Below are 18750 nucleotides of genomic sequence, written 5' to 3'. Positions count from 1 at the left end.
AATGGCTCTGAGCACTATGGGACTTAACATCTATGGTCATCAGTCCCCTAGAACTTAGAACTACTTAAACCTAACTAACCTAAGGACACCACACAACACCCAGTCATCACGAGGCAGAGAAAAAAAATATGCAGTGGTCCTACTCCAGGAAAGTCTCCTGTCTTTCCTAAAGAGTTTTAACAAAGTAGAGTTGTGTGATGTCCTTAGGTTAGTTAGGTTTAAGTAGTTCTAAGTTCTAGGGGACTGATGACCATAGTGCTCAGAGCCATTTGAACCATTTTTTGACAAAGTAGCGGAAGATCTCATCGGTGTGTGTGTGTGTGTGTGTGTGTGTGTGTGTGTGTGTGTGTGTGTGTGTGTGTGTGTGTGTGTGTGTGTATTACTGAACGATCATCTTCAACAGTATATTTTTTTGTAGGTGGGGACGAGGGACGGTATAGAGACTTCGCCTCCTGTATCGCATATAATGGGAAACAGGGACCCACCTCTTTAGCACAAACGGTACTGAAAGTATAGTTCAGATGAACATCTATGTCTTCTCCGCAAGCTACCTGATAGTGTGAGGACGAGGGTACTTACAACTAAGTCCAGTTCTCGAAGGGAGCGCGGGAACAATTATTGTCGGTAAGCACTGTATTAGCTCCAACTTCTCGATTTTTTTCATTGTGGTCTTTTGTCGAGACATATGTGGGAGGAAATAATACAGTTTCCGATTCTTTCCGGTAAGTACTCTCTTGAAAAGTCAGTAGCAAACTTCTCAGTGACGCACAACACCTCTGTTGTAGCGTCTTCCGCTGGATTTGTTCAACATCTCCGCTTCGCTCTCGCGGCGAGTAACCGATCCCCTGATGAAAGGCGCCGTTATCCCTTGCGTCTCCTCTATCTCTTTTATCAGTCCCACCTGGTAAGGATCCTGATTGATGACATTCTACATTGGTACATACACTTAGCTGCTGACGTAAATTATTCATAATTATATACATCTCTGGTTATAGAAATTTTAAGCCCAGAAAAGTTAGAAAATAATTAAATTTTACTTATTTTGGATGTACAGTGCGGTAGGGTGGATACAAATCAAATCTGAGGTGGTGTGGGGGTACACGAGTTGCGAAATATAGTATATACAGAGCGCCACCTGCGACAGCAACAGTGACTTTAACGTGGAATCTGTAACACTTACCGTTTCTGGCCAATCTTCATATCGCTGAGTGGTGTAAGGCTAGGTTAAAAATGGTTCAAGTGGCTCTAAGTACTATGGGATTTAACATCTGAGGTCAGTCCCCTAGAGTGAACTACTTAAACCTAACCTAAGGACACCACACACCTCCATGCCTGAGGCAGGATTCGAACCTGCGACCGTAGCACCAGCGCGGTTTCGTACTAAAGCGCCTAGAACCGGTCGGCCACATGGGGCGGCTAAGGCTAGGTTAACAACAACTGAAATATTCCGCGATATGACTGGAATACGATCCCGCGATCTTTCGATTTCCTGTCACGCACTTTACCACTAGACCACAACGTTTGATATATAGCGAATAATATCATTAAGATAGGGTGAATTTATTAAAAATTATATGAGAAAAATGTTCTGCTTGTAACGTTATATGCCAGCCGTGGTGGCCGAGCGGTTCTAGGCGCTTCAGTCCGGAACCGCGCGACTTCTACGGTCGCAGGTTCGAATCCTGCCTCGGGAATGGATGTGTGTGATGTCCATAGGTTAGTATTGTTTAAGTAGTTCTAGGGGACTGATGACCTCAGATGTTAAGTCCCTTAGTGCTCAGAGCCAATTGAACAGTTTGTAACGTTATTTTTAAGATGAAGTGTGTTCAAACTTCTATACTAAAGCGTATGTAAATGATTTCTGTTGATTATTTGCAACCAAACATGAATCCGGAAGGATATTGACGGAGAAAATTGTCCGAGGATGAAGATCACTTTGAGGGAAGTGCTATTCGTTACGCCATAAACACTCTAAATGTGGCTATGTACAACCTCTACACGTAACAGGCATACTTAGTACGTGCAATAGGTCAGTTGCTATGTTGTCATACACGGTGTGCCAGAGTGTTTACTAGGGAATAGAAACTTGCTTCCTTGTTGCAGAGGCCCTACAGCGGCGTCCGAATCCCACATCTATGTCGCCAATTGCTTTGATCTTGCCGTTGTTCCTCATCCTCCTGCGTCCCTCTTCTCTCCATTGCTTATTGGATACAACCAGCCGGCCGGGGTGGCCGAGCGGTTCTAGGCGCTACAGTCTGGAACCGCGCGCCCGCTACGGTCGCAGGTTCGAATCCTGCCTCGGGCGTGGATGTGTGTGATGTCCTTAGGTTAGTTATGTTTAAGTAGTTCTAAGTTCTAGGGGACTGATGAGCTCAGCAGTTAAGTCCCATAGTGCTCAGAGCCATTTGAACCTTTTTTGGATACAACCTAGCCACACTTTCCGTGGTCTTCCTCTTCTTCTCATTCCAGGAGGTTGTCATGAAAGTAATCACTTGGACTATCTGTCTTCATCTGTGAGGGACCTCTTGAGATGTAGAATTTCCCGGTTTGACCACGTAAGAAATGAGGGAATAAGAAAGAGCACACAGACACATTATACTACTAGGAAACAGAAATTGCGTTCTGAAAAGTGAGTGTGGGTTATGGGCAAGTACGTATCGGTCCGAATCCGTGATTCCATATTTAAGGACTAATAATAAAACAGTACTCACTTTCAGGCGGATGAGGATCCGCTAAGAGGACTTGAGATTACAGTCGAATAATAAACAAACATTTTTGGTGCATGTGGAGAATTTTTGTCAGTCAGCCGACAAAAATAAATAGTGACTGCTTCTGGTACTGGATATCCTTTAAGCACGTGAGAAACTGAGAGCGGACAGCAGTAGCCTGTTTCGTCCGCAGCCTCTCTAAAGGCCGGCTTCACGCTTCCCACGGCGGCTCGCGCGCTTCGCGGCTTGGGCGCAGAGCACACAGGTCCCGCTTATCACTCTGCGCTTCGTGGTGCCGCACTGAGGCACATATGGCGCGCTGATACGGGACTCGCAGCGTCACGCAGCGGAGGAAGGCCCCTCACGGCAGACTCAGATCTGACACCGGCCTGCCTGCGTTTCCTGCTCCACATAATCACTGTCGTAATGAACGGAAAGCCAAAGTACACGATTACACATGAGTGATTATATTTTTTCTTTTTTTTTACAATCAGATGCTTTTATTTAAAATTAGTGCCAATTGGATCATTTTCTTCACCGTTCTCCAAGAATTGAACAGCGTTACTGAGCTCCAGCTGCTGTGATAGTGCATTTCAACCCAAGAAATTTATTGCCGAGGGCACCCATCGTGTTTATTATTGAGACAATCGTTTTACCACCGTATATCTATGTCCAATTCTTATCAAAAATGGTTCAAATAGCTCTAAGCATTATGGGACTTAATATCTGAGGTCGTCAGTCCCCTAGAACGTAGAACTACTTAAACCTAACTAACCTAGAGACATCACACACATCCATGCCCGAGGCAGGATTCGAACCTGCGACCGTAGCAGCAGCGCGGTTCCGGACTGAAGCGCCTAGAACCGTTCGGCCACAACGGCCGGCCCAATTCTTATTCGGATAAGCAAGCCTGATGTCTTTTTTGTAACAATTACTCTAGAAACTTGTTGAAAAATACCACTTTCAGACCATTACACCTATAGTACCCAATATCTAGGCGATTTAAAATCTTTATTGCATCTACAGTTTCCATTAAATTTCTTTTTGTTGGGCAAAGAACAGCCGGCTAGAAAATTACAGTATGCAAAATGCTACTTAACTACTTCAGTACTGGCTTCCTTGTCACATAATAATTCATTAATTAAACGGCAGTCAAACTATTTCATTCTGAACACCCATACAATGTATGCACTAATACGACCTATTCTTGAGTACTGCTCGAGCGTTTGGGATCCCTATCAGGTCGGATTGAGGGAGGACATAGAAGCAATTCAGAGGCGGGCTGCTAGATTTGTTACTGGTAGGTTTGATCATCATGCGAGTGTTACGGAAATGCTTCGGGATCTCGGGTGCGAGTCTCTGGAGGAAAGGAGGCGTTCTTTTCGTGAATCGCTTCTGAGGAAATTTAGAGAACCAGCATTTGAGGCTGACTGCAGTACAGTTTTATTGCCGCCAACTTATATTTCGCGGAAAGACCACAAAGATAAGATAAGAGAGATTAGAGCTCGTACAGAGGCATATAGGCAGTCATTTTTCCCTCGTTCTGTTTGGGAGTGGAACAGGGAGAGAAGATGCTAGTTGTGGTACGAGGTACCCTCCGCCACGCATCGTATGGTGGCTTGCGGAGTATGTATGTAGATGTAGATGTAGATGTAGATGTATCCGCACTCTGATCAATACAATCACCTGCACCATCATACTGACGTACTTTTTATCGTGTTGTCATTTAATTTTTTGTGGATATTGCAGTTACTTTCATAATAGCGCAATTTTAGGAACACGATGACACATATTGCTGTAAGTTTCATTACCTACTCTTTCTAGCTCATAGAGTAACGGAAGATCTAATTTCTAGAAATACAACTCCCAAAAAGACTGCAAGCCTTAATTTTGTTTTATACTAAAAGGCCCTTTACAGCCTGAAAAATTTTGAACGAAAGCTGTATTTACAGTTACTTATTTCAATTATTACTTGCACTACTCACATATCGCCCGTATTTCATAAAAGAATGTCCTGTGGCAAACCTCACGTTAACCATTTCAGTGATTTCCCTACCTTACTCTGTGACATTCTATAGCTCAGACGCCGCTTATGTACTCAAAAGACTGATGCAAGCATAGTTCAAACAGCAGAAATCCTGTCCTTTTTTTCTTTCAAAGAGAAGGAGAAAATCTGGTTCAAGTAATACTGGTATACTGTTTGTTTTCCTTCTTAAAGGCAATCCAAGTCGCGTTCAGTTTGCTACTGCGTGACAGAGCACCGAGTCAGTTTCTTGTCCACAGCTAGGCCCTATCATGAGTAGCATGCTCTCGTTGGCTTGGATTTTCCTCATAATCCTGTAGTGACATCTGTACTCGATAGAACTATTGATAGATGACCAGCATGGTTTCAAAATTATCGTACTTGTAAAACACAACTTTATTCACACGGAGAAATGAGTGCTACAGACAGAGAATCTCAAATTTATTCCGTATTTCCGGGTTTCCATAGTGCTTTTTCCCACAGCTCCTCAGAAACAGCCTCTAATCAATTTGCGTATGTACGAAGTATTGTCGTCTCGGCTGTGAGATCGAATTCATGATCGGTTACCAGAAAGGCCACAGTTCATAGTAATTTACTGAAAGTCATACAACGAAACCAAAGTTATACCTGAGGTTCCTCAACGAAGCTGTTATTAATCTATGTAAACGGTTTAAGAGATAATCTGAGCAGCCCCCCTCAGACTGTTTGCCTATGGTGACGTCGTTTACCGTCTTGAAAAGTCAGCACAAGATTAAAGTGAATTACAAAATGATTTAGACAAGATCTCTGCATAGTGGAAAAGTGGTAAATGAGCCTGAAAAAAAAATTGAGGTTTTCAACAAGTCGTAAGAAAACTACCACAAAATTTTGGTTGCACCATAAATCGCACAAATTTGAAGGCTGCCGATGCAACTAGTGATTACAATTACAAGTAACTTAAACTTGTAGCTTCACAAAGAAAATGTCTCGGAAAGTTGAACGCTTTATAGGCAGAATACTTACCACGTGTTGGCCGTGCGGTTCTGGCGCTGCAGTCCGGAACCGCGGGACTGCTATGGTCGCAGGTTCGAATCCTGCCTCGGGCATGGGTGTGTGTGATGTCCTTAGGTTAGTTAGGTTTAAGTAGTTCTAAGTTCTAGGGGACTTATGACCTAAGATGTTGAGTCCCATAGTGCTCAGAGCCATTTGAACCATTTTTTGAACTTACCACGTGCAACAAATCTATTACAGAGACTGCCTACATACGCCTGTCCATCTCTTCGGAAGTTCTGCTGCGCAATATAGGCTCCAACATATACTACTGATAGAGGAGATCGAACAATTTGAAAGAAGGGCAGCTTGTTTTGTATTATCGAGAACTATGCGAAACTGGGTCACGGTCATGATAAGCGAATTACGCTAGCAATAAAACAATAGCGTGCCGGCCGTGGTGGCCGAGCGGTTCTAGGCGCTACAGTCTGGAACCGCGCGACCGCTACGGTCGCAGGTTTCGAATCCTGCCTCGGGCATGGACGGGTGTGATGTCCTTAGGTTAGTAAGGTTTAAGTAGTTCTAGGGGACTGATGACCTCAGAAGTTAAGTCCCATAGTGCTCAGAGCCATTTGAACCAAACAATAGCGTTTCTTGTTGGGGTAAAATCTTTTGACGAAATTACAATCGCCAATTTTCTCCTTCGAATACCAAAATGTGTTGTTGACTCCCACCTTGATGGGGAGACGTGACCACCGTGATACAATGAGGGAAAGTAGAGCTCACACGGAAAGCTTTCAGTGTACGTTTTACCCATGTACCGTTCCAGAGTAATCCGCGTGCAGTGGCCGCGTGGTTTGTGGCGCGATGTCACGGACTGCGGGGCCACTCCCGGCGGAGGTTCGAGTCCTCCCTCGGACATGGGTATGTGTGTTGTTCCTAGCATAATTTATTTTAAGCAGTGTGTAAGTCTAGGGACTAATGACCTAAGGAGTTTGGTCCCTCAGGAATTCACACACATCTGAACAGTAGCTTTGGTCAGTAAAGATCGTAGCCGCGTTGCCTGGACGCTAAGAGTGTTGCATACCTATTGGGCGTTAGGCCATTTGCGTACGCAATCAATGTCTTATTAGATTCCTCTAAAAATCGGAAATGGTGAACTGTCTAGAACTGAGTGAGGATATATAAAGGACGGCGTAACCTACGGAACATTTTTGTTCTACATAGTTACCATCCTATCTGATAATTAAAAATAAACAGAATTTATAGCAAAACTGAAACTCTCAATGTTTAATTCGGGTTTTATTCGAAAACTGTTGATTTGAAAAGTGAAATAGAGCGACGTTGTAGCAAATATATAAAAAAGAGAAAGATTTATCATATAGCTCTAGAAAACGAAATTTCCTCAAAAAAGGTACACATAAAAAACGCAAAATAGAAACATATCGTACAATGCATCAATACGTGGGTGAGCTTATATAAACATGCTCCTGTTATTCACAAATAACTTTCACATCAATAAAATAGGAAAAGCTTGCCTTTCACAATGAATACAAAATATCAGTAATTGCAGCTCTCCGCTGCATACACACCCCGTCACCCTACTGTCTATTCTAGCAACTGTTGTAAGTTTTCTAAGTGTAATTTTTCTATGCCTGTACTCAGGTGTAAATACTCAGCTTTATATGTATAGGGGTGAGTGTCTAAACGTAATTTTTCAAAAGAAAGTTATTACTTTTACTTTTCAATGAAACATTTAGACTTTAATCCGATTGTGTAGGTAATGTAACTTTATGTTCACTAGAGATGTATGAAGTCACCATTTGTATTGGATATGAAGCTTCTATGTTGAAAATAACCTAGAGCATAATTACGTATACTGGGTGTAGTCCTCATTAACGATTTGCATGTGACCTACCACATGCAATAGCTATAATGCTGTGGAAATTTTATACTTAATCTCAATGGTTAAACGTCCAGTGGAAAACAATGTTATTGTAATTTGAATATACAATCTCATTGTCCTAACTGTGTAACGCAATATTTAATTCTTGCTCTAATTATCACTTTGGCTTACCTGTGCCTGCTTTGTCTCCATTTAAATAATTTTGGAATGTGCAATGCAAGATATTGCGCCAACTTAACATAAACTTAAGAGCCGGATCTTTCAGACTGCAATGTGAGGTAGAAATGCTTTTCTTTTGAAACTTCTGAATAACAAATTAGATGTGAGGGCTTAATATAAGTGTCTTGAAAAATAATTTCACTGCGACCTAATACTGATAGTGGAAACCAAATATGAACATATCTACATCACTGGACATCGTTATTAACAAACAGCTGAAATTTGGAAATAAACAGCCAATTTACAAAGTCAGCATTTAAAAGCGAAAAGAGGTAAAGAATGATATACTTCTTTCGTGATTTCATGGATTTACTGGATAACGGAACAACCCTATCATAATAGCCAAACAATTCAAATTACGAAACTTTACAAACCAAAACATAAAAAGTTGTCTAAACGCGACAGCCAAATTCCTGCGAAGCTAGCGCACGTAGCTGGAGATTATCGTATTTAATACATTTCACGTTACACGAACAGTATTCCAAAATTAGGCCACCTCACTATTACATCCGTCTGCTTCCAACCACACACTCAACAACCAGGTCTCTCTTTCTCACATGGACTGAGTACTTGACAACAATGTAACTTGTGAAATCCAGAGAGTTTTCTCTGTACATACACTCAGAAAAAGTACTTACTCTGAACAACATCATAGACAAAACTGCCACTTAAAGTTGTTAAACTGTACTATCGTAAGGAAGTATAGACTAAGGTAGTTTTCGTAGTAGCTTTGGTGCGCGGCTTCTCTCGCCGGAGGGTCGAGTCCTTCCTCGGGCCTGGCTGTATGTGTTGTTCTTAGCATAAGTTAGTTTAAGGAGTGTGTAAGTCTAGGGATTGATGACCTCAGCAGTTTCGTCCCTTAGGAATTCACACACATCTGAACAGTAGCTTTGGTCAGTAAAGATCGTAGCCGCGTTGCCTGGACGCTAAGTGTGTTGCATACGTATTGGCCATTAGGCCATTTGGGTATGCAATCAATGTATTACTAGATTCCTCCAAAAATAGAAAATGGTGAACTGTCTAGAACTGAGTGAGGATATATAAAGGACGGCGTAACCTACGGAACATTTTTGTTCTGCATAGTTACCATCCTATCTGATAATTAAAAATAAACAGCGTTTATAGCAAAACTGAAACTCTCAATGTTTAATTCAGGTTTTATTCGAAAACTGTTGATTTGCAAGGTGAAGCAGAGCGAAGTTCCAGGAAAAATATAAAAAAGAGAAAGACAGATTTATCACATAGCTCTAGAAAACGAAATTTCCTCGAAAAAGGTACACGTAAAAAACGCAAAATAGAAACATATCGAACATTGCATCAATACGTGGGTGAGCTTATATAAAACATGCTCCTGTTATTCATAAATAAGTTTCACGCTTATCAATAAAATAAGGAACGCTTGCCTTTCATGAAGAGTACAAAATATCAGTAATTGTACAGAAGTTTTTGTGTTTCTGCATGAAAACTGTACTTGCATTTAAAAGTAAATCCTTTGGTTACGTAAAAGCGTAGAATTGATGCCTAATTTTTATTGCTTAAAAAGTACAATTTATATTTTATAAGAATATAAAGTACGCAATGGACTAACACTAAACGATGTGTGGGTCTAATTATCTTCAAAAGAGACATAAAAACAAAGAGAATTCGTCGGCTCCTAGTTCCTCTCTCACATATCAGTTATGCTTATTTTCATATGAATGTTACGAATACTGCTGGTAAGCCTACCATTCACCAAGTCATTTATGTAGTGAATTGAAACTACGGAACCATAGCTTAGGTAGCGCAACTTTACTGCCACTTTTTAAACTGTAACAATATTTCGCTGTGCTACCCTCAAACAACTGCAACGTAGTGTTCAGCATGGTAAAAATGTTGTGGCACTGTCAACATTGAGGTGCGTTGATGCCGGTGCGCCTTGTGGATAATCGCTGTGTGGCTGTAGAGTGCCCAACATGCAAGTAGAGGCGCCCAGTGCGAACAGAGGTGTGAATGGGATGAGTTCCACGTACATGTTGAGGAAGTGGCGTGCAACCTACAAGTGTGCCTCTACTTGCATGTGGCACGCGTGTAGGCGATTGGGTGAAAGGCGCGCGGGTTTGAAAACAGCTTTACATTAGCACTACATGCCGCCACTTGCCGTGTGTTGCAGGTCTGGAGATGACCGCCGAGCAGCTGTCGGGCGGCTGCGGTGTGTCGGAGGCGCGGCCGGAGACGTCTCGCGGCTACCCTCCCTATGGAGACGGCGACGACCTGGACCTGGAACTGGAGCTGGCCAGCCTGGAAGATGACGACGACGAGGAAGAGGACTGCGACGGCGACAGCGAAGGCAGCCGGCCGCGTCACCACCAGCAGCGGAAGTCACAGCAACAGCAGCAGCAGCAGCTGCTGCAGCAGACGCAGCAGCAGCAGCAGGTGTCCAGGCCCAGGGGACGCAGGGGCGCCTCCAGCAAACCCAGGGCCGGCCGCGCGCGCAGCCCCACACAGGTAGGCACGCAGCAGCACACCACGACGCTCTCGCTCACTACTTTCGGAAGGCGAAAACCTGATTTACGAGGCACATTCTATAAATAATGCAACACATTTTTTCCTCGGCCAATTTCGGTTGAAAAAGTGCGGAATTTTTGTGCGACGTCGTGGAATATTCCTGCTTCAACCTCTAATTGCCGGCACTATACACTGACGGAAAAAAAAATCAAGAGACAGCGATACGCACATATATACGTGTCGATAATATCGCATACATGTAGTATAGAAGGACAGTGCTGTTATTTGTACTCAGGTGATTCATATGAAAAGGTTTCCGACGTGATTCTGGCTTGTTGTGTAGAGAACCACTACCTGTTGTGAAGTAATGTAATATGAAAAAAACACTTTTCTGCAGAACACGTTCCTCAACAACAGCTCACAAAGCAATTCCAGAAAGACAAAATTAAAATATTTCTTTCCTATTTGCCAAACCGAGAGCACAGTGCGACAATTCGGTAAAAGCTAGTTTTGTAGCGAGTAGAAAAATTGCCCCATAGTTACAGCCTTTTACTGAAGAGGAATCCTCGAGGCATGCCTCTTGGACGTTGCAACCATACAATGCCCCCATAAGAAACAAGTTGGAATAAATAAGTTTATCGAGGCAAACAGTTATTTTCCGAATTGGTATGATGGCTCATGACATTAAAAACAGTTTGTGTGATCGTGCTGCCACATTCCGTTTTTGACGAGAGAACTGATTTGTCAGACAGAGCTGAGTTAGTAATGTTTGTTTCTTGGTGTAGCTGTGGAGAAATCATTAGCATTACAGGCATTAAAAGGAACATTTCCTTTGTTAATGGTGTTGCCGAGTTTTGCAACATAAGTATTTGAGGGAGCTATTGCAAGACATCGTAAGTAAAGAAACAATGTTTACGACGCGTAAATAAATGTAAACATATGAAGACAGAGTAAAAAAAATTAATGTACTCCCAAAAAAAAGTGTTTTGAAGAGCTTTTAGAAGGATAATTTGTTGGCATAACGTGTCGCGAAAGGGGTGCCATTCGTATGGGCGCGTTATTCCGTAAACATTAATGTCACGGACGCTGTACTTTTAACGTCATACTTTCACAGCCCTGCTGTCGCGTCACGTGACGACGCGCCCAGTGGGCTTAAGTATGTGGATCAGGCAGCAGGTCACTGAAGGTTGCCCATGCCTGTGCTAGGCCATAATTCACTGTGCTGATTCGGTCTAATATCGCTTATCTGGGCGTCATGTGTCATACTACGGATAGTTGTAGAGTTTCAGTTGCCACCTCAGAAGCATCAAGCTATTACCATGAAACTTCGTTATCATTTTAGTCCTGCTCTACATTTCCCACCTTAGTTGTTATACAGTCACTGTCATCACGATCAGCCGATTCCGGCTGCTTACCATTTTAAAGTGTGTTCTCGTATAGTCGTAATTTTACACCGTCATCGTTTATCTACGGGACCTGTCATTTTAATTCAAGACCGTCGTACTAAACACAAGCAAGAACAAAGTTACATATAGTCAACGCTTTAAAAGTAACATTACTGCCTCATGTAAGCATGAAAACCTTAAATACGGTATATCGCTCTTAACATTGGTCTTCTACAATTTGTTTCGCGTCTCGAGCCCTTCATTTAGTCAGCTTGGCAGCCATATTGTTTATTTCCTTTATTTAACTGAAGAGAAGTACATTTTATCTTTATTAGCAAATGGCCTCGCTTTCAGAGGACGCAGCGATCGTTTTGTAAGTAGTGACGCTTGCCTATTCCTGTGGACAGAAAAGACAAACGTTTTGCTACAAGACATTGACTGTGTACCCGCACCTTTGTCATTAAAACAGAGACTCATTATATCAGCATACAACTTAGCAAGCTATGTAGGACATAGGACTGATCCCAAGCAATTACATTTCGTAATTTAGCAAATACGTCTGCATTTGTTTATTTATTTCCTTTCGTTATAGATAAATGTACAGAGAAACCGCCACTGGCCTCATATTACGTGATCTATTTCGCTAGTTTCACTAATCAGGCGGGCGCATTCTGATATATTCGTTACCCTGTTGGCAATATATCAAAGGTTTAACCCTCTGACTCTCAACGATATGAAAAACATACAATTTAAAATCTTTTCGCAAAATTAACCTTTTGAAATGTGGTGCTACAGAAGAATGCTGAAGATTAGATGGGTAGATCACATAACTAATGAGGAAGTATTGAATAGGATTGGGAAGAAGAGAAGTTTGTGGCACAACTTGACTAGAAGAAGGGATCGGTTGGTAGGACATGTTCTGAGGCATCAAGGGATCACCAGTTTAGTATTGGAGGGTAGCGTGGAGGGCAAAAATCGTAGAGGGAGACCAAGAGATGAATACACTAAGCAGATTCAGAAGGATGTAGGTTGCAGTAGGTACTGGGAGATGAAGAAGCTTGCACAGGGTAGAGTAGAATGGAGAGCTGCATCAAACTAGTCTCAGGACTGAAGACCACAACAACAACAACCTTTATTATGATAGTAAGCAACGAATACAAGAATAAATTGGTAAACAGTAAACAATCAATTATTTTAGGGAGGTGGTTTCACTTTGTAACCACTGGGACGTACAGTTCTGAGCCACTCATAATTTCATGAGATATATTTGAAAGCAAATGCGCGTTTCTCCCACACATAGTCCCAAATCTCGAAACTTACATGAACTCATAATACATATAACAATTTATAGTCCTAAATAACAGGCAAATATGGGCAAAAAATGTAATAAATTTATAAAACGATGCTTTGAGGCAGAAACCTCTGGGGTTCAAAGAGCTGAAGCACTGCTCCGTACCCTCATCATCACAAATTGGTGAGAGCTGGATGTGGCCATTTTGTGCGGCGATTTTTGTTTTCTCCCCTTTTAGATTCAGTGCCTCTACGCTAGTTATCCAGTCAACCTGTACAATCTTCGGCATTCTTCTGTAGCACCACATTCGAAAAGCTCCAACTTTCTATTTGTCTCATCTGTTTATCATCCAACTTTCCCTTCTATGCAATGCTACACTTCAGACAAATACCTCCAGAAAAGATTTCATAGCGCTTGTCAGATGTTGACAAATTTCTCTGTTTGAGAAACGCTTTTCTTGGTATTGGTAGTCCGCATTTAATATCCTCCCTACTTTGTCCATTTCTTCCCCAAACAACAAAGCTCAATTCAAACTGTCCCATTTCCTAATTTAGTTACTTCAGCATTGCCTGATTTAATTCGACTACATTCCTTTACTCTCGTTTTACTTTTATTGACCTTCAACTTATAAGTCCTTTTGAAGAGACTATCAGTTCCGTTCAACTGCTCTTTCAAGTCCCTTGCCATCTCTCACAGAATTACCATTTCATCGGAAAGCCTCAAAGTTTTTATATTTTCTCCTTGAACTTGTATTCATTTCCCAAATTTGTTCGCTGTTTCCTTTATTGCTTGCAAAATGTACAGATTGAGTATATCGGTGATAGGCTACGAGCTTTTCTCACTTCCGTCTCAACTACTGCTGTCCCTCCATGTCTTCCGACTCTAATAACTGCAGTCTGGTTTCTGAACAATTTGTAGTCAAATTTTCGCTTCCTGTATTTTATCCCTGTTGGTGTTAAACTTATTATATTTCTTTTACGGTAGGCTTCAGCCATTATGGACTTTGAATTAGAAATCAATGTCGTTTTCCAGTTCTAACTCTTATTTGTCTACCAGTTTTGATGTCCTGCCAGCATCTCTTGAGGCCATCTCTCAATGCTTTGTTCCTGTCTTCTGACAGAAGTCCTCTTCATCTTTAGAGTTCTTCTCCCAGCTTAAAACCCCTATTTGTTTTTCACCGTTGGTGTAAATTCATATCTATCCATGATTTTGTCCTGTAGGTCTCCGATTTCTAAAATCTTTATCGCATTCTTGGAACTATCTCAATCTTTTCGCCTCTTTAGCCTTGAGAAATTCCGGTTGTCTTTGTCAGGCGATTATCGAACATTCTTAAGATGTGCTAGTAGAGCAACAACATTTTCTTTTTAAACTACAGTATACGGTTCTAGCTTTATGTAGTCGAATAGTTCTTCATTTGATCTCAAACATATGTGCGAATTAATTTATATGTTGCCTAAACAATGCCTTTATAGCCTTCATTCTTGTTTGACTAATAAATCGACTACTCCACGTCTGTCACAGTCAGTCTCCAAATCGCATAATCCTTCTCGTCTGAGAACTGTACCATAATGTCTTACGTTGCTCCAGTACTCAACGAGTTATTAATCAAGTGGCGATCTAAAAGTTTCTGTTCGCAGACCGTACAATCCAGAATCGGTAACACAACCAGGAAAAATCTGTGTGAGCATAAGGCAGTCATCTCCAGGTTGAAGGTACCCGGTTATATGGTAAAACATCGTGTCATGCTGCGTGAAGAAGTTCGTAGTCCGTGCTGCACTTCGTCTTCTGATAGGAATCATTGACTCTTCAAGACTTTTTCCAAGGGAACGAAGGCGTGATAGTCGCATGGGGAGAGATCAAGACTATAGGGCTGATGCTCAAGTATCTCCTTCTTTGGTTGGCGTAGCTTAGGCGTTATGGTATTCACGATAAGGGGACGTGTGTAGTCATGAAACAGCAGCACCCCTTGTCATGCATCATTCCACTGACATGCTACTCATACATGTTCTTTATTATTCAGTGTACAGCAGCCGAGAAAAGAATTACAGCACCTTGATGCTGTGATTACGAAGGCTTTCCCGACGTAATAATTGATAATATTCTTCTCGGGTGTGCAGCCGAATCATAACGTCATCTTGACACAATATTTCCGCGGTCCAACTGGCCGCCATCTCCAAGTATTTAGCATCTGTTCTTGGCCCTCACGTCGGTAAATGTGAACATCACAGTCCCAATTCTATGGTGTTTATTCAGAGGTTAAAGTCCCTCTCTCTTAGTCCCTGGGATTTTCTTGTGAGTTTTGATGTCGTGTCGCTTTTTACCTGGGTTCCTCTGGAAGAATCCTTGCAATTAATTGGTGAGAAACTGGATGAGGAAACAACCAAGCTTTGTCGTCATGTGCTGACGTCGACGTACTTTTTATTCAGTGACAAATATTTTCAACTGACTGATGGAGCGGCTATAGGGAGACCATTGTCCCCAATAGTCGCAAATCTTCTTATGGAGGATTTTGAGCACATGGCGCTGAAGACGGCGTCTTTAAAGCCAACCTGTTTCTGGCGGTACGTCGACGATGCGTTTATGGCGTGCTCTCGTGGAAGAGAAGCTCTTGACCACCTCATAGATCATTTTAATTCCCTGCATCCTAGCATCAAGTTTACCATGGAGGTGGAAAGTGATGGAAAGCTTCCGTTTCTGGATGTTCTGGTGTACATAAAGGATGATGGGACACTGGGACACAGTGTTTATCGAAAGCCTACGCATACGGACCGTTACCTGCATGCTTCGAGCTGCCATCCATCGTTCCAGCGTACGGCGGTCCTGCGGACGTTGGCGAGAAGATCTTATGCCATTTCAGGTGGAGAAAGCTTGACACAAGAGTAGGACCATCTCAAGGTCGTGTTCAAGCAGAATGGCTATACAGATAAACAGATCCGTCAAGCTTTCCAGTTTGGACCTTCGCCTGAGCCACCAGAAGATACCTGCAAATCAGTGGCTTTTCTACCTTTTGCTGGGAGCATTTCCTCGAAGGTAGGAAGAATTCTAAAAAGATATCATATCGAAAGTATTTTTCGTCTGCCAGCAAAGATTAGAGGGCTTCTTGGCTCTGTTATGGATGACTTGGGTTTGAGGAAGCCCATTGTGTACAAGATCCCTTGCCACTGTGGGAAGGCTTATATTGGTCAGAAAATCCGGACCATTCAGGAACGATGTGTTGAGCACCAGGGCCACACACCATTGCTTCAGCCTGAGAAATCTGCAGTGGCGGAGCACTGTATCACCGAGGGACACAGAATGCTGTATGACGAGACACGAATGGTTGCCCCTGTATCTCGCTATTTGGACTGTGTTTTAAAAGAATCCATAGAGATTCGTTTATCTGATAATCTTATTAATAGATACAAGGGTTACCTTCTTAAGTAAGACTTGGAACCAGTTGTTATCAGACGTTAAAAAACAACGGTCTGTGTTTCGATCGTCGGAATATTTTTTAATTTTTGATAGCGATATCTCGATTTCGCCTGTTTGCACCACTGGCGGCGCGTTACGTTTACTTGCGCTAGAGGGCAGTTACGGCACCTTCTCGCCCACTCGTTGTGGGCCTTCTAAGGCCTATATAGGGGCGCAGCTTGCGCTGAGAAGTCAGTTCTGGCGAGATCGTGTACCAGCACTCTCACCTGAAGATGGCGGCAATTGGACAGCTGAAATATTGTGTCAAGATGACGTTATGATCCGGCTGCACATCCGAGAAGAATATTACCTTAATGCTGTTTGGAAGCAACTGGTAACAACGTCGCCATACTTTACATTTCCGCATTTACTGCACTCACATCGGAAAGATATGAATGCTATACTGATACCTTGTTGCATTTTGGTGGTTGTATAACCGAATCGGAGTCGCGCCACATTGAATATACGCTACACCAACGCTCTCGAATAGAATTTTTTGTTTGTCCTTATAGAAGTTTTTCGTCACAGTTTTTTTTTTTTTCATGAGTGATATAGTTTCAGCTATTGGCTAAGTTGTTGTGACGGCTAGTACAGTGGAGACCGGTGTTCTGTGGCTGCAGCTGCTGCGGCTGAAGCGGCACCGGCGCATGAAGGCGAACGACCGCGAGCGCCACCGCATGCACCTGCTGAACGAGGCGCTGGACCGTCTGCGCTGCGTGCTGCCCACCTTCCCCGAGGACACTAAGCTCACCAAGATCGAGACGCTGCGCTTCGCGCACAACTACATCTGGGCGCTGAGCCAGACGGTGCGCATGATCCACAGCCAGCAGCAGCAGCAGCCGGACGACCCCGCGTCCGCGGTCGCGCTCGAGCCGGCGGCCGACCTGCTGCAGGCTGCCGGCGCGCACGCGCGTGCGCAGGCGCAGGCCCAGGCGCAGGCGCATGCGCAGTCGGCGCCGCCGCCCGTGACGCTGAGCGTGGGCAGCGTGACCGTGAGCATCGGCGGCGAGCGCGGCAACCTCATCACCTCCAGCAGCGGCAGCTGCGCCGTCGCGCAGCAGCGCAGGCTCCAGGGCCAGCAGCTGTTCGCCGCCTCCAGCACTCCAGTCTGCGCCAGCCTGCACGACGACACCTGCTCCAGCTACAGCGACCTCTCCGACTGCTACGGCAGTCCGCCCTCCTACCAGCCGCACCACTCAATGTACCAGTGCATGTGAGCCCAGTACGACTGTCGCCAAAGTGCCCAATGTTACCGGTTCTGTAGCCACGCTACCACACTACACAACTAACTTGACGTCCTGCTCACCAACAATACACGCATGCAGTTGATCTAACTCTTGGGTTCTTCCTAGATTTACGTATTATTACTTAGCCAAAGAAACATTTATGATATCTAAGACAGCTGATATACAGGGCGGAAAATCCCTTTACAACTTCTAGGACTTGTGGAGGGGAGTGATAACATAATATTTGGAACAGGAACCCATGTCCGGAAACATCTCGTTTCCGTTCTACAACGATTTCAGTTCAGATGTGTAACACGTCCACATCTGCTGAGGGAAAAAGAAAAATCTCAGAGATGTGTGTCCTGGTGTGCAGTAGGGTAGACAGGATGACGTTTACTACGTAAGACGGCCACCTTAACTGTCTCCTGTAGAGACCGAGGAAGATCTGCTAGCATGGCCTTTGCACTAGAAACTGAAGAGATGCCAGTTGACATGGAGAGTGAGTACAAGAACATGCTTCGTAGGTTCAATGTCTGTAACAACGTTGGCGGTCGCCATATCGAGCCGTTGTTGTTGTTTTGTTCTGTACCTACAGTATGCTGCATTCTCTTTTGTTTCGGAATAATGCAAACACATAATGTTCAAGTGTTAATACAGACTAATGTGCTTCAGTGATAAATGGATATTTCTTTACGTTTACTTTCGAACTGTTACCTAATAACTGTACTGCATCACGACTAATTCAATTTCTCAAGCGGAAGTGGATGAGTTAAACATCTAAATTGAAACCGTCTTAGAACGGAAACGATACGTTCAGGAACATAGGTTCCTACTCAAGATATTACGAACTCACTCCCCACTACAAGTCCTAGAAGTTTGTAACGGGAACTACCGAACACCCTGTATTACATCAGTTATGCTGTCGTCAGATCTTACCCGCTGCTGTGCACACTATATACTGATTATTTTTGCGATATAATAATAAAACACTGCACCAGGTACAATTTTTTTCGTGTACATCACGACACGTTTTAGGATTTTATTTTCATTACAAAGTGCACATATTTGCGTTACTAATTTTATGTGATG

At 43.1% G+C, this 18750-nt stretch overlaps 1 protein-coding gene across 1 annotated transcript; it reads left to right on the top strand.

Moving 5' to 3' along the window:
• The first annotated feature begins 9777 nt into the window (after window positions 1-9777).
• Window positions 9778-17652, top strand: LOC126101442 (neurogenin-2-like). The gene is made up of 4 exons (XM_049912097.1): window positions 9778-9892; window positions 9975-10309; window positions 17056-17295; window positions 17386-17652. The coding sequence occupies exons 1-4, from the start codon at window positions 9778-9780 to the stop codon at window positions 17650-17652; spliced, it is 957 nt and encodes a 318-aa protein (XP_049768054.1).
• The last annotated feature ends 1098 nt before the right edge of the window (window positions 17653-18750 follow it).

The sequence above is a fragment of the Schistocerca cancellata genome, chromosome 9 (assembly GCF_023864275.1).
Source record: "Schistocerca cancellata isolate TAMUIC-IGC-003103 chromosome 9, iqSchCanc2.1, whole genome shotgun sequence".
Lineage (NCBI taxonomy): Eukaryota > Metazoa > Arthropoda > Insecta > Orthoptera > Acrididae > Schistocerca > Schistocerca cancellata.
This window is presented reverse-complemented; position numbering and strand designations above follow the sequence as displayed.

Excerpts from the sequence above, each read along its gene's own strand:
- LOC126101442 (XM_049912097.1), top strand. The coding sequence starts at position 9,778 with ATGCAAGTAGAGGCGCCCAGTGCGAACAGAGGTGTGAATGGGATGAGT. Across the intron at positions 9,893-9,974 it reads TACTTGCATGTGGCACGCGT|GTCTGGAGATGACCGCCGAG; the intron begins GTAGGCGATTGG and ends CGTGTGTTGCAG. Across the intron at positions 10,310-17,055 it reads GCGCGCGCAGCCCCACACAG|CTGCTGCGGCTGAAGCGGCA; the intron begins GTAGGCACGCAG and ends CTGTGGCTGCAG.